The sequence below is a fragment of the Quercus lobata genome, chromosome 6 (genome assembly GCF_001633185.2).
Source record: "Quercus lobata isolate SW786 chromosome 6, ValleyOak3.0 Primary Assembly, whole genome shotgun sequence".
Lineage (NCBI taxonomy): Eukaryota > Viridiplantae > Streptophyta > Magnoliopsida > Fagales > Fagaceae > Quercus > Quercus lobata.
The window spans coordinates 39,680,499-39,697,497 of record NC_044909.1 but is presented as its reverse complement, the minus strand read 5'-3'; the positions used below and the strand labels follow the sequence as shown (position 1 = coordinate 39,697,497).

The 16,999-nt window shown below is 36.1% G+C and overlaps 1 protein-coding gene across 1 annotated transcript; it reads left to right on the top strand.

The window, feature by feature from the left end:
* The first annotated feature begins 9,204 nt into the window (after positions 1-9,204).
* LOC115994482 (formin-like protein 6) lies at positions 9,205-14,799 on the top strand. The gene is made up of 4 exons (XM_031118650.1): positions 9,205-10,914; positions 11,023-11,225; positions 13,077-13,318; positions 13,433-14,799. The coding sequence occupies exons 1-4, from the start codon at positions 9,386-9,388 to the stop codon at positions 14,222-14,224; spliced, it is 2,766 nt and encodes a 921-aa protein (XP_030974510.1). The 5' UTR covers positions 9,205-9,385; the 3' UTR covers positions 14,225-14,799.
* The last annotated feature ends 2,200 nt before the right edge of the window (positions 14,800-16,999 follow it).

Below are 16,999 nucleotides of genomic sequence, written 5' to 3'. Positions count from 1 at the left end.
TTAATTATGATATTACCAATTAACTCAATTGATAAAATTTCTTGTTACATGTGCAAATCCAATTACCTTTTGAGTCAATCAATCCTCTTGATATGCTTCACCCTCAACAAAAGTCACTCGCCATGCATGAAGCTCTGACAGATTTCACATCATCTCAGATTCCAATAAGGGGTGCACACTATAGTGGTTGTGCGTGAAAGGAGGTACATTTTAAAGGCATGCAAAAGCGATTGTGAGGTGGTTTTGCAAGTTGCAACATTAATCCAATGCTTGTGGAAGAAGACCTAGCATGACAAATTTTTCGATAGGGAACCAATATTACTACTTGTGAAAGAACCCGAGAGTGGCTACGTACTTTAATTACATGGCCAAGGAGGTCACTATGGCCTACAACAAGGCCACCCTTAGCCTTCACATGCCCAACACCAAGTTCAACTTCGTCCTTATCGTTGCTCCAATTAACGAATGCACATTGTTCCAAAGCCTTTATCGAATTGCTTTTTGAGTAGGGTTTCGATACTAGAATGGGAGGGGTGGGGCAGTGGCAACGTGATAACTGATGTGGCAAATCTCTGTACATACAATTGTAAGTTTCATGTAATAAATTTGTAGTACCTCTATTAATATTCAATAAATTATAATAGATCAATCTTAAAAAAAATAAACATCATAAGTTGAAATTCATTAAAAAATTAAATAAATTACGATAGGTTAATGTTCTATTAAAAATTAATAGAATATCACTACTGCGCATCTTTGGTGCGGTGGTCATTTCACAAATATATATAAGTGCTTGTGAGGTATGGGAGGTAAGGACCGAGATTACGATAGGTTAATGTTCTATTAAAAATTAATAGAATATCACTACTGCGCATCTTTGGTGCGGTGGTCATTTCACAAATATATATAAGTGCTTGTGAGGTATGGGAGGTAAGGACCGAGATTCAAGTATCTAGGAGGGAGTTTTACACACATATACACTTAAATTAGGCTAGAATAAAAATTTTATCTTGTATAAAAAAAATAAATAATAGAATATCACATCTCTTATATGTTTGGGCAGTCTTTTAAAATATTTAACTTTTGGCTAAATCAAAAATAACATACATGAGAAAAAAATAACATTGAAAGATAATAAACTTATTTTCTTGATAATGAAAGGTAATAAACTTTTTTTTTTACCAAAAGAAGTTTCTTTTTTATTGCCCATATAAGCAATGTTATAAGCCTTTTAAATGCAAGTTTTTAATAATTTGACTCTAATAATTCTAGCTAAATACAAAATATTTTTATATTTATTATTTATATTATACATTTTTGTCGGTAGATTGCATTAAATGGAAAATTGACTAATACACATATAGTAATGCTACAGTCACAAATTATTTTACAACATTTTTATAAACAACAAATTTTTACTGGTTCTTATTTGGACCTATTATTAATATAATTTTTTTATTTACCAACAATTACTTATTATTTTAGCAATTTATAAAAAAAACTTGTAAAATAATTCATGCCGTAATATGCTATTAATCAGGCATATGTCACTATAATTGGTCGTACATATTTATGTGGATTAGCATCGGTAATCTAGTTGTTGGTGGTGTATGATTGACTGTCCCATGAATCAGAACCATCCAAACCGACCACTAAAACGAGCAATCCAAATTATATTCCATTTGGAATGGAATAGACACGTGGGGCGATATTTTATGTAACGTTTTCTCTACGTACTCACTCATAGAGGATTTCATTACAACAATCGAAGGTGAACCTAGCAATCAAAGTGCTAAAGCCTAAAAGCAGACAGAGGACACAGAATTTAACGGCATCAACGGGAAATTTTTTTATAGAGTGGAATATGTGCTTTGCTTGCTTTGCCCTCGGTCACTACAAAAGAGAAAAAATCAATTTCAAAATAGACAAGGAAGGACATGAACGTGTTCTTTTAGTATTACCACTCATGGTCATCATCGTCTAATTTTTTTTTTAAAAGAAACAACCAATGTGGATCCCACTGCCACGTTTCATTCCTCACCACATACAGAAAACTTTGTTAAGTAATTCTAATAAACACATAAAGTGTCTGTTTGAAACCGTTTAGTTAGGTGAAATTGAAATTTTTTTGGTGAAAATTGTAGAAAAAATATTAAAAAATAAGTTAAATAGTACAACGAAATTTATTAATAGTATTAAAAAGTGTGATACCATAAATAGTAACAAAAATAAATTAAAAATGGAAATAAGCTGAAAAATTTTCATCCCAAACGCATACAAAATATTACAACTTTTTTCACAACTATTTTATGTGACAGTTGTAATTGACTATATATAATTTTCTATTTAGACAATGGGACTCGTGAATAGTATTAAAAAGTACTAGAATATATGAATAGTAATTGTTGGTGCAAACACAATAATAATGGAAATAATACACAAAGAGAAACTGAATAGTACTTCTGAATATTATTAATATAAAGAAAGGAAATACACAACACTATTTGGACTGAGGCGCGGCACTCGCTTTCTTTAAGGAGATTCAAGCCCTTGGTTGGCTAACTCTTGTAACCGGTGCAGACCTTCTCTGACTTGTCTATCCCAGGATACAACAGCCCAACAAGTGTTGTATGGCTAGAACAACCTCTGCACAAAGTGTTCAAGCCCAAAGCTCCACCAGAAAGAACACCCTTCCTTGCCAATAATCTCTCTATTTTTTTAGTGTGTATTGTGAATTGCAGTAACTTGGATTGGGTCTGAATGAGTCTATTTATAGGCTCAATGGGCCTTACGAAATTACTACCCAATTTATTCTAATTAATTAGGTCCAATTATTCTGATGTAATGGGTGTTACAAGATTAATTGTTGGATATTAATCTGATGGGCTGGAGTTACACAATTAATGGTGAGATGAGGAGTTTCTGAAGAATGAATAGGCCCAAACGGATAGTCCATTAAGTGGGTTAATGGCTCTTCATTGTCCATAATAAAAATGGAGTATTAATTCGGGCCATTTACTCACCAACGGATATGGTAATTATTCTGAATGGACTGTCAAGTAGGAGGATCCAAGGGGCTGATTCATTTCCATTTTTGATACCTCCACTCTTCACCTCCCCCTTGCGCACGTATCTAGCCCAATATCTGAGACAATTCATGTTAGCCCATTAATCACCACAATTAAAAAGAATAAAAAAGTCTCTCTCCTTTTCAATGTGGGATTAAACATTTTTCACAACTCTTCATCTTCCATATTCACTCCACATCTTTACATTTATTTTATAACATTTACTCATTTTAATTATTTAATATTAAAATGTTCCAACAATCCCCCACTCATTTTAATATTAAATTTTAGTTAAAGAGAGATTACCAGGCAAAGATGGGTCACTATGCATCATGAAGGTGTGCTCTGCATTGAACCTTCACTTAGTAAAACAGTGATCTCAACTCCAAAGTCGTAGTGGTCTCCGACTTGAACTAGGACTGCTTTAGGGAAATTAAACATCACTGCTTACACATAACAACCCAGGTGTTGACATGAGCTTTTATAGCTAGCACTTTACGGCCATGTGCTGATTCCAGTTTCATGGGTGTATTTGAGATTAAGTCCAAATCTCATAGGGAGCGGCCCCACCCCCACACTCACATAGGTGAAATTTGTCAAGGGTGCTCCTGCAATTCTGACACCCCACTCATACGAGCTAAAAATTTCATTAAGAGTTTTTTACTCAACCTCTCCACATTACAGGATAAATGCACTTACATCACAGAGATGAACAATTAAAAAATTATTTACAGAATAAATAATTTAAAAAAAAAAATAAATAGTGCATTTCTTACGACCATCATATGATTCGTTTTTCCCATTGAACCCAATTCTCAGGATCTCTGGTCCTTGGGTTGGGTATCCTCATACATGGCTCATGATTCTATGGACTTTAGTCCCATCCCCCTCGATGTATTCCAGACTCTATCTTTTGCCAAGGCCTTGGTAAATGGATCTGCAAGATTATCATTAGATTTAATATAATCCACAATTATGATGCCACTACTCAAATAAGATCGCACGGTACTGTGCTTTCTTCTTATAGGTCTGGATTTACCGTTGTAGTAACGGTTTTTAACTCTACCAATTGTGGCAGTGCTATCACAATGAATTAATATAGGTGGAATTGGCTTTTCCCAAAGGGGAATTTCATATAACAAATCTCTGAGCCAATTTGCCTCTTCACTAGCTGAAGCTAATGCTATTAATTCAGCTTCCATTGTTGAATTAGCAATTATTGTTTGCTTTTTAGATTTCCAACAAATAGCACCACTACCTAAGGTAAAAATATAACCAGTGGTAGAGAGAGAATCACCTGACAAAGTATTCCAATCGGCATCACTAAAAGCTTCAATCACAGCAGGGTACTTTTTATAAAATAAGCCATAGTTTTTGGTACCAATTAAATATTTCATAACTCGCTCAATAGCTAGCCAATGATCTTTACTAGGTTTGCTAGTAAATCTGCTAAGCACTCCTACTGCATATGCAATGTCAGGTCTAGTACAATCTGTAGCATAACGCAAACTACCAATGATACTAGCATAATCCTTTTGATTAAAAATCTCATTATCATTATTCACAGGAAATAAATGAACACTAGAATCAAAAGGAGTAGCTACACTTTTGTGATCATGAAAATTATATTTTCTCAATATTTTCTCAACGTAATGTGATTGATCAAGATATATTCCATCACATGTTTTTGTAATTTTCATGCCCAAAATAAAATTAGCCTCACCAAGATCTTTCATATCAAAATGGCTTTTAAGCATATTTTTTGTTTCATTTATAACATGCATATTTGAGCCAAAAATTAACATATCATCCACATAGAGGCTAATAATAACATGTAAATTATTCCATGATTTAGAATAAATACATTTATCACATTCATTTGATTTATAACCATTCTCAATCATGCAGGAATCAAACTTTTCATGCCACTGCTTAGGTGCTTGTTTCAAGCCATATAGGGATTTAGTTAGCTTACATACCTTGCTTTCTTGGCCAGGCTCTACAAAGCCTTCAGGTTGGTCCATATAAATCTCTTCCTCTAGGTCCCCATTAAGAAAAGCAGTTTTTACATCCATTTGATGAATTTTCAAATCAAAAATTGCAGCAATGGCAATTAACAATCTAATAGATGTAATTCTTGTTACCGGAGAAAATGTATCAAAGAAATCAAGATCAGCTTTTTGTTTAAAGCCTTTTGCAACAAGTCTAGCTTTAAACTTATCTATTGACCCATCCGGTTTCAACTTTTTTCTAAGAACCCATTTACAACCTATGGTCTTACAACCCGGTGGAAGATCTACTAATTTCCAAGTTCTATTAGAAATTAGAGATTCCATCTCATCATTTACAGCCTCTTTCCAAAATATGGCATCAGGTGATGTTAAAACCTCTTTTAAATTTTTGGAATTTTCCTCAATGTTAAAAACATAATAATCAGGACCAAAATCCTTTTCAACTCTAGCTCTTTTACTCCTTCTAGGTTCCATTTCAAAATTTTCTTGTTTTTGAAAATGTGAAGTAGAAGAACTAGGTTGTGACAAAATATTTTCTTCACCCCCACTATTTTTCAATTTAAAAGGAAATTTTTCTTCATGAAAAATTGCATCACCAAATTCAAAAATTATTTTGTTTTCAAGATCAAAAAATCTATAGGCTGCACTATTAATCGCATAACCAAGAAAAGCACAGGTAGTAGCTCTTATACCTAATTTAGGCATTTTAGGGTCAGCAAGCCTTACATAAGCAAGACAACCCCATACTCTCAAATATCCCAAATTTGGCTTATGTCCTTTCCACATCTCAAAAGGTGTGGTGTGTGACTTTTTATGTGGCACCCTATTCAAAACATGACATGCAGTTAAAATAGCTTCACCCCAAAAATGTAAAGGTGCACCAGATTCAATTAACATAGCATTTGTTAACTCAATTAAAGTTCTATTTTTTCTTTCAGCCACACCATTAGAAGCAGGTGAATATGGTGCAGTAGTTTCATGGATAATTCCCAAAGACTGAGCAAATGAGTTGAATGCACTTGATTCATACTCACGGCCTCTATCACTTCTTATTCTTTTTATTTTTCTACCGAATTGATTTTCAACTTCTTGTAAAAAATCTTGAAATTTTTCAAAAGCATCACTTTTATTTTTCAACAAATAAATAGTTGTATATTTTGAGAAATCATCAATAAAAGTGATAATATATCTATTTCCTCCACGAGTTAAAATTCCCTCAAATTCACATAAATCGGAATGAATTAACTCAAGCAATTCGGTATTTCTTACAACATTTTTATGAGGCCTTTTTGTAATCTTAGCTTGACTACAAGTTTCACATTTTTCAAAATCTTTTGACAGTCTTGGAATTAATCCTAAACTACTCATGATTCCCACATATCTACTATTTATATGACACAAACGAGCATGCCAAAAATTAATAGAAGAAAGCATATAAACTGAACTGGTAGATGCTTTATTATTCTCAACATTCAATTTAAACATTCCATCACAAGCATAACCCTTGCCCACAAATAATCCCTTTTTTGTGATTACATAATTATCAGATTCCATAGTTTGCTTGAAGCCAGCCTTGTTAAGCAAAAAACTTGACATCAAATTCTTTCTCATGGACGGAGTGTAAAGTACATCTTTCAATGTTAGCACACGTCCAGAAGTGAATTTCAATTCAACCTCACCACTCCCAAGAACCTTGGTTTTACTAGAGTCACCAAGCATAACAGTTTTTTCTTCTTCAAAAGGAGTGTACAATTTGAACCAATTCTTGTCATAGCAGACGTGCCTATTAGCACCGGAATCTGCCCACCACCCTTCAACATATTGCACCATATTGATGTCTGTAATCATAGCCACTAAAGGCTCTTCGGTTACGTTAGCCTGCGGGACAGATTCACGTTTCCGAAATTTGCAAAATCGAGCAATATGCCCACTCTTGCCACAGACAAAACAGGATCTATTAAATTGATCTTGTGAAGGGGGTCCTTGGTTCTTATTGTAATTTTTATTTGGGTTTCCCCTTCCTTGAGGTCTATTATTATTTTTAAAGGCTCTTTTTTTTAGGCTTCAATTGAACATTTCTAGGAAAATGATTTTTGGGCATATTATTATTGGATGAAATAAGGTTTACCTTTGTGGTGGAATTACCATTGCTCTCTTGTGTCATGAGTGCATCTTGTCCTCTAGCCTCCTCCTCCACACGGATGCGTGTGATCAAAGTCTCCAAGGATGTCTCCTTCTGTTTGTGCCGCAAAGTTTTTTGGAACTCCCTCCAAGATTGTGGTAGTTTATCAATTATGCCAGCTACCACCAAATTGTCTCCAATCTTTATGCCTTCGGATCTCAATTCTGCCACAATCATTTGGAAGTCTTGTGCTTGATCTACCACCGATTTTCCATCCACCATTTGGTAACGGAAAAATCTACTAGCAGCATACTTCTTTGCACCTGCCTCCTCGGTATCATACTTGCTTTGTAAAGCCTTCCAAATTTTCTTAGCAGAATTGTAAGTTGTATCATAATAATCATAGAAATGATCGGCAAGACAATTCAATAGATAAGAGCGACAATTATATTCATCTTTTGTATACTTATCTATTTTTTCTTGATGGAGAATATATTCTTCCTCACTCATCTCATCGGTAGGAACTTTTGACGGATTCTTGTCAGTGAGGATGTAGGAGACTTTAAGAAGACTTAAGTAGAAGAGGACCTTTCCTTTCCACCTCTTAAAATGGGCTCCCTTAAAGCGAAAGGGCTTGTTGAGATCTCCAACAGGCTCATTTGGTTTCTCTTGTGAAGACTCCATGTGTTTGAATCTCCTTAAAATTGTTGGTGCAAACACAATAATAATGGAAATAATACACAAAGAGAAACTGAATAGTACTTCTGAATATTATTAATATAAAGAAAGGAAAATACACAACACTATTTGGACTGAGGCGCGGCACTCGCTCTCTTTAAGGAGATTCAAGCCCTTGGTTGGCTAACTCTTGTAACCGGTGCAGACCTTCTCTAACTTGTCTCCCCCAGGATACAACAGCCCAACAAGTGTTGTATGGCTAGAACAACCTCTGCACAAAGTGTTCAAGCCCAAAGCTCCACCAGAAAGAACACCCTTCCTTGCCAATAATCTCTCTATTTTTTTAGTGTGTATTGTGAATTGCAGTAACTTGGATTGGGTCTGAATGAGTCTATTTATAGGCTCAATGGGCCTTACGAAATTACTACCCAATTTATTCTAATTAATTAGGTCCAATTATTCTGATGTAATGGGTGTTACAAGATTAATTGTTGGATATTAATCTGATGGGCTGGAGTTACACAATTAATGGTGAGATGAGGAGTTTCTGAAGAATGAATAGGCCCAAACGGATAGTCCATTAAGTGGGTTAATGGCTCTTCATTGTCCATAATAAAAATGGAGTATTAATTCAAGGGGCTGATTCATTTCCATTTCTGATACCTCCACTCTTCACCTCCCCCTTGCGCACGTAACTAGCCCAATATCTGAGACAATTCATGTTAACCCATTAATCACCACAATTAAAAAGAATAAAAAAGTCTCTCTCCTTTTCAATGTGGGATTAAACATTTTTCACAACTCTTCATCTTCCATATTCACTCCACATCTTTACATTTATTTTATAACATTTACTCATTTTAATTATTTAATATTAAAATGTTCCAACAGTAATAAAAATAAATTGAAAGTAGAAATAAGTTGAAAAATTCAGCTCATCCCAAACTCATACAAAATATCACTATTTTTGTCACGAGTATTTTAATTGATTACATGTAATTTTAACGTAACCTTGCTATCTTTTGTTAAGTATTCATAGTTTTCCATTCATACAATTGTAAAAAAAGTTGTGGTTCAAGTTATGGTGTTAGACTACCGAGCTTGTTGGCCCAAGTGGTACCCGGTCTCCTTAGTGACCTTCAGCTCAGGGATTCGAGCCCCTGCACCTGCATAAACAATTACCTAGCAAAAAAAAAAAAAAAATATGGTGTTAGAATTTTTGTAAAAATATTTAATTTAGATGAACTAAAAGTCATATAAAAAAATAATTCTCCAAATATAATAAATATAAAAAAAAAAAATATAAAGAAAGAAATGCGTCTCTTGCTTTCGTCAGCCAGTTGAGCATCCAGATCTTACAGACCAAAGAGAAAGAGAACCTTCCCAGTCTCTTTCTCTCTCTTACAAACAGAATTAGAAAGAAAAGCATAGAAATGAATTGGGTGAGAAAGAAAAGGAGAAAATAAGAGAGACCCAGAAGAAAAGAAAAGGAAAAATTCTTCACCATGAGAGCTCATCATAATTTGAGCTTCTTTTTGATTCTGATATCATTGTCTATACCTTTCACTCCAAAATGGGTTGCTGCTGCTGCTACTACTAATATTCTAAACTCAACCAGAAATGGAGTCGAAACTCACAGGAGAATTCTGCACCAACCATTGTTCCCAGTAGGTTCAGCACCACCACCTGGAACGGACTCAATTCCACCACCATCACCACCGCCACCGACGGTGCCATCAGACAGCTCAAATGTGCCGGGCTCGGAGTACCCATTTTTCCACGAAGGAGGACCAACCCCAGATCAGAGTCAAACACCGCCTTCACCATCCAATGGAACCATGCCAATCCCAGTGGCAACAACGCAGCCAGCAAAGCAAACGAAAACAGTGGCAATCGCAATCTCAGTCGGAATTGTCACTCTGGGAATGCTCTCCGCACTCGCATTCTTTCTCTACCGCCACCGTGCAAAGCACCCACGCGAGTCTCAAGCTCAAAAGCTTGTTGGTGGAAGTTCCAGAGATAACAGCAGCGGCTCTGCCCCACCCTCGAATTTTCTGTACATTGGAACCGTGGAGCCGAGCCAGCAAAGAGGTTCAATCACTGATGGTAGCAGAGGAGAAAACAATGGAGCTAACAGGTCACCTTATCATAAGCTGAATTCGGACAAGAGATCTGATCTGTATCGGCCTAGTCCTGAGTTACAACCACTTCCACCACTCACAAACCCTGTCTGCAATGTCAATTCCTCTTCGTCCGATGAGGAAAGCCACGACACTGCTTTTCATTCACCCAATTGCTCTTCGATCAGTTTCGATGACAATAGCTACTACACTCCCAGTTCGCGTCTAAGTTGTCCACCTAACAACAGCATCAACTACTACAACAACAATGGTTTTGCCAAAACCGACACTTATGGTGCCAATTCTGTTATTCCTCATTCCAAACGGACTTCTCCTAAATCTCGGCTTGCGGCCCCGCGTCCATCGCCACCGCATGCGCCGCCTCCTTCTCCTCCTCCGTCATCGCCGCTACCTCCTCGAGTGGTGGACTTACAACAAGTGATTCCAAATCCTCCAGTGAGGCCAAAATTCTCATCGCCACCGCCACCACCAAATATGGCGCGTCTTCAATCAATAAGCTCTGTGTCTAGACAAGTCTCTGAAGCGCCAATTCCGCCCACTCCTCCTCCTCCACCACCGCCTCCGCCTCCTCCTCCTCCTCCACCGCAATCATTGCCGCAGCGGAAAGTAGGACTTCCAGAAGCAAGTGTTTCTGTTACTCCAACTCCTCCTTCTTATGCCCAAGTTTCAAGGAAGTCATTGTCCTGGAATTCAAGCCCCAAACGCAATTTTGAGAATGAAATAACAACACCAGCACCACAAAGTAGTAATAAAAGTTTGAGCTCTTCTGAGAGGCTTGATTCAGATGAGAGGGAAGGAGCAAAACCCAAGTTGAAGCCTCTGCATTGGGACAAAGTACGGGCAACCTCGGACAGAGCCACAGTTTGGGACCAGCTCAAATCCAGCTCATTTCAGTAAGTAGTGAAATGTACACTTTTTGTGATTTATCCCATAATGCTTATTAGTTTTAGTTTGATCGTTGATGTGATACAATAATATTTGTTTGCTTCATTACTTTGCAGATTGAATGAGGACATGATGGAGACTCTTTTTGGCTGCAATTCGGCGAATTCAGTTCCAAAAAAAGAGGTTACTAGGAAATCAGTGCTCCCTCCTGTTGAACTGGAAAACAGGGTGTTAGACCCAAAGAAGTCACAGAACATAGCTATTCTATTAAGAGCACTCAATGTAACAAGGGACGAGGTGTCTGAAGCTCTTTTGGATGGTAAGTGATGTTTCCTTCTTTCCCATGTCTGATAAATGATTATAAATTCCATATTCTGCTTAGACGATATATAGAAAAAAAAAAATTCAAAATCCCATTTCTCTGATTTGATCTAGACATAAAGGAATAGATCAGTTATAATGGGCAACCATATTTTTTTTATTACTTACAAAATTCCAAAAGTTATGAAGTACTCTATAGTCTTTAGTCTGTAGATATCAATTAGCACAATTTTTTTGAGGCAGGAGGGCACGCAATATAGCTTAGTGTAAAAACAAAAAGCAGAGGATAAAAGATGTCAAAAGCAGAAATAAGAATTGAAGAGCTTAGAAGAAGTGTAATCATGCCTATAATCAAAATGGTAGTAAAAGCGTTATAGCAAGATCATATCAGTTACATCATTATGTTAGATTTCAAGTAATCATGTAAAATCCCCATCAAAATGACAACCTTGCTTCAGGAAATGAAGATTTCCAAAAAAGACATTAGTATTAGAGACCAAATGAATGTTCATTGCTTCTCATGTTATAAATCATTCTACTAGATTTTGGCTAGTAAATACTAGGTCATTATGCCAAGCATGCTCCAACCTATTATGCGCTAGATCTTTTTCTCAGTAGAGAAAGCATGACCATGATTTCTTTTTTTAGTTGCTTCCCCTTTTTTTTTTGTCGATTTATTAGATCCGTTTGATTTATGCAATTCATTATATCTCTTATGCTCCAATTGAAGAAACCAGGTTCAAAAACCTTCATGCCTTCATCATCTGGCACACTTTCACCATAAATTAACCACAATCACTTGTCAAGAATGTAGAAAAGCTCAATTAAGTATAGTATCCCAAACAACACCCTAGTGACACTTTTTGAACAGGTAGTTGCATATATCTAAAAAGTAATTAAGTAACTCGGATATTTACCAACATCTGGGTGTTTCATTTAAAAAAGGGACACCATTTCCATAATAACTGTTGTACAGATAATGCAGCTCAATAACGTCAATAATGAAATTACAAGAAACTTTCAAATTACAACTACCTAACTAACTAGACTTGCCTACTAACTGCCAAAAAAGGATAATTACCACAATTACTGCTATTAAGATTACCACAGAAGCCACACCAGTCTATATATTCCTAGCATTCACATATTTAAGGTATAGTGGAGAACAAAATGACCAAAAGATATGTGTAAACACTGCAAAATCAAAGCACATGACACACTTACACAAGCATGTATATATTGAAAGACTAATACACTACCAAAAATCTTCCCTATATCTAGAACGTTATTTTTACTCAGGTGTTTTACCTTTTTCATGATCAGATCTTCTGTTGAGACTGTGAGTGTCTAGCTTATGCCAAATCAACAGAGCCCTCCCTATCTATTCTTTGCCCCCCAATTGTCCATGTTAAGCCTTATTTGTATTACATCAGATTACCTGAGCTAACAATCAGGACTCACAACACATAACCAATATGACATATGCTACTAGTGGTACTGTATTAGTTTGTGTCTTCTTCTTCTGCTTCTTCATTTCCACACACTCCCCCCTCCCCCCCTCGATTCATATGCAAACGTATGGAAAACCACACAGAAGGTGCTTCCTAGAGCACAGTCCAATGAAACAAATCTGCTGATATATAGCCATTCCGCATAAATATTGCTTGAGAGGTTCTATATGACAATCTCATTGCATCACTAGTTTCTGTCTACAAAGTACTGAAGTAAGAAATATAAACATATTTGTTGAAATCTTTACCATGCTCATTGCCTTTGCATCCAACTTTCCATCTAGATTCTGAATTTTTAGTCTGAAGCATCATTTGCTTTATGTGTTTGGGTGCAACAGGTAACCCAGAAGGCTTGGGTGCTGAGCTTTTGGAAACTCTGGTAAAGATGGCTCCAACTAAAGAGGAAGAGATAAAACTTCGAGACTACCGTGGTGACATCTCAAAACTAGGGTCTGCAGAGCGATTTCTTAAGGCAGTACTTGATATCCCATTTGCGTTTAAAAGAGTTGAAGCCATGCTATACAGAGCTAACTTTGATACAGAAGTCAAATACCTGAGAAAGGCTTTTCAAACCCTTGAGGTACTTTGGCTAAAAGTTAACAATTAACAAGTTTTAATTACATGTTATTTTGATCTGTTGATTTCATGAATTTTGACTTGTAGAAACTCAAACCTTAGATTTATTATTTGTCAGGAAGCAAGTGATGAATTAAAGAACAGTCGATTATTCCTTAAACTCCTTGAAGCTGTTCTCAGGACAGGAAACAGAATGAATGTTGGAACTAACCGTGGTGATGCTAAGGCTTTTAAACTTGAAACACTCTTAAAACTTGTAGATATTAAGGGAACTGATGGGAAGACCACATTGCTACACTTCGTGGTCCAAGAGATTATTAGATCTGAAGGCACAGGTACCGATTCTACAAATGAGAATGTTCAAGAAAAAGTGCATCAAAAGATGGAGGACAGTTTCCAGAAGCAAGGATTGCAGGTTGTGGCTGGGTTAAGCAGAGACCTCGGCAATGTCAAAAAAGCAGCAGGAATGGACTCAGATGTCTTAAGCAGCTATGTGTCAAAGCTTGAAATGGGACTTGACAAAGTCAGATTGGTTTTGCAATATGAGAAGCCAGATATGCAGGGAAAATTCTTCAACTCAATGAAACTATTTCTGAAAGAGGCTGAAGAGGAAATTATTAGAATCAAGGCCGATGAAAAAAAGGCTTTATACCTTGTGAAAGAGGTCACAGAATATTTCCATGGGGATACAGCAAAGGAGGAAGCCCATCCTTTCAGAATCTTCATGATTGTAAGAGATTTTCTAGGCATACTAGATCAAGTGTGCAAGGAAGTGGGGAGGATGCAGGATAGAACAGTGGTGGGTGCTGCCAGATCTTTCCGGATATCTGCAACTGCTTCACTACCAGTTCTCGATAGGTATAGTGCAAGACAAGATTCAAGCTCGGATGAGGGAAGTTTGTCTCCTTGAAGTTATGTGAATATCAAGTAATGAACCTCTTAGAAGTCCAATCAAATTTTAGCAGATACTTCCACGGTTATAGACTCATTATGAGCATTCAGAGGAGTAGGATAATGGAGATGTGAAAGTACTTCAGAAGGAATCGGTTATTGTCAAGAAAATCCCGGTCCATGGATAGAGGTACCACTCAATTAACAAGGTGAGGCTTGTAAGAGAAGAACAAGGTTTTGTGTATGAGATCACAAATGCATAAAAAGTCAAATGTTGGGCATTGAAGATTTACTATGATAGAAGAGCAAGCTCTATCTGGAAGAATAGGGCATCAAAAGACAAAGACATGATATTCCTTTCACTGAAGTGCACAGTCGAATGAAGCAATTCTAAATGAAAAAAGCAAAAAAAAATAGATGTCTTTTTTTCCTCAATCCAACACATATGCCATAGTTAAGATGGGTTTATCTTCTTTTAGATCAGATTCCCACACATTTTCAAGAAATCAGAATGTTTTGATGTTACTTACGATGCTTTTATCTGCATTTATTGGATCAATTAGTAATAATAATAAGTAGCAGTTTCTTTTTTCAGCATTCTTTTTAATGGTTTCCCTGGAAGTTGGACAAGAATCTGCTTGAATTGTTTACTATTTTGAGTGGGAATATAAAGCCAACTCAAGTGCGGTCCTTGTTTAGCAAGGAACCAAAAAGAAATCTATAAAATAAAAAAACCGTATAAATCCAGCTAGGCTTATCAATGAAGGGATTGAAGCTTTTCTATGTTGAAGGATAGAGGACAAAGATGGTGGTGGCTGGTTTAGCTTCAGCTAAATCAACCCAATTATTAGCCACTCTCAACATGGTTCCAAAAACTTCAAGTCTATCCTAATGTTATCAGAATTATGTGAAAATTTCTGATGGGTGCCTTAAAATGTTTTTCACATTTTATAAACTACCATTTTTAATAAAATGTGCTCAAGCTATCAAACAGTTAATGATGAAAAATGAAAAGAATGATTAGTGTAAAGCATGATAAGGAAGAATAGAGAGATGGGGAGGAGAAGAAAGAAAAAAAAACACTACATAAAAGTACCAAAAGATGAAAGCTCCATTTCTGATAGATGCAATGCAATCTTTATTATAGAGTGGCGAGTTTTGTTCAACTTCAAGACTTCAAGCTAAGGCAAGGGTTAGAGAAACGACATCGTCTCATCACACTCTTAAATGGGGCCATGCCAAAAATAAAATTTCCTTCATCTAAGACGACATATTTTTCACGTAAACGATGAGCTTTGGCAGCCAAGGCCTAGTCAACCCTGGACTCTATATGACAAACAATTATTTCGTCGTTTAACTGTTTTATTTATTTTGTTTAGGGACTATACTTAAATAATGTCAATGCTATATAGACGACACCAAAATTTTGTTTACAGATTCCCTGCACAAATAAACAAGTGCTCTTACCCATGACTCATGAGTGATAGAGATTGCTCAATGCTCAGTCATCAACTGGTGGTATATTGCAGTAACAATCATAGTTTTCGGTGTATGAATAGGACATCAAGGTACACTGTATAGCAGAAGGTCCATTTGACTGCATCTGTGGGCATCTCAATAAGGAATATCTCCATTTGATGGACCCAAATTTATGTGAGTTATAAATGACAAGGGCCTCAGTTTTAATTTTCTTTGAAATGGACAGCCACTTCTTTGTGAAACATTTGCTGTATGCCTCAAATCAAATGTCAAATCAGCTCCAGCTAAGGCTACAGCTGAGAGGTTATTAAACTCCTTATAAAAAATCTTGTGTGTTAGTTTGTTAAATTAGTGGGAGAAATTATTGTGTACTTCTAGAGTTCTATAAATGAGTACTTTTTCCTTTCATATGAATAGTATGTCTTATTAATTAAATTTATGATGAGACTCACTATTCATGTGAGAGGGGAGACTACACATTTATGGTATTTCGAAAATACCTAATAATTTTCCAAATTACTAAAGCCTTATTTGGTTTGCCATTGACTCATATCTAAGTCTCAATACTCATAACTCAAATCTCCTCACTCAAACTCATATTTCAATATCTCACAACTCTAACTCAATAAAATCCATAACTCACTCTCACGCTCGTTTGGCTGAAGATTTTCATAGCTATTTCAAATTTAAAAACCCACATTTTTGTCATTCACTGAGTCCCACATAGCATTAGGAGAAGGGAAAAGGGAAAGTGATGAAGAAGAGTAGGGTCTGGTGGCTAGGAAAGTAATGAGGAAAAATATCCATTGCTCACAAAAGCCTGCAATGATGGGACGAGACACTGTTGTGGGACCTGTGTTTGCTGGAAATTTACAAAACTGCCACTGATAACTCAAAACTCGTAACTTGAAAATAGCCTCACCGTGTTTCCAAAATTGTTCACCCATCACTCAAAATTATGAAATATCATCACTGAGTTAATGGTTTGGAAATTTATCCAAATAAGCATGCTACCCGTGGGCCCCACCAATTTTGGATTATGAGTTAACAAAACTTGGATTTATTAACTCAGTTCGGAGAAATCCAAACAAGGCCTGATTTTCCTAAAAGTTTAAACTAATAGGAAATGGTGAATTTACTCATTTAATCCGCCACAGTTGAATAGTTGGAGCTCTTAGCCATATTAACTTGAAGTTTTGGTTTTACATTAAGTTATCTCTCTCATGGTTTTTAATGCTGCAGATAATGAAAGTGTTTGAACTTCTAACAGTAAATTTAGCAACTGTGCGCTCTCTTGTTTGATTTGAGACTTATT

Bases quoted from the DNA above. Each gene is read 5' to 3' on its own strand.
- LOC115994482 (XM_031118650.1), top strand. From the start codon at position 9,386: ATGAGAGCTCATCATAATTTGAGCTTCTTTTTGATTCTGATATCATTG. The intron at 10,915-11,022 runs GTAAGTAGTGAA...ATTACTTTGCAG, and splicing joins CTCAAATCCAGCTCATTTCA to ATTGAATGAGGACATGATGG. The intron at 11,226-13,076 runs GTAAGTGATGTT...TGGGTGCAACAG, and splicing joins GTCTGAAGCTCTTTTGGATG to GTAACCCAGAAGGCTTGGGT.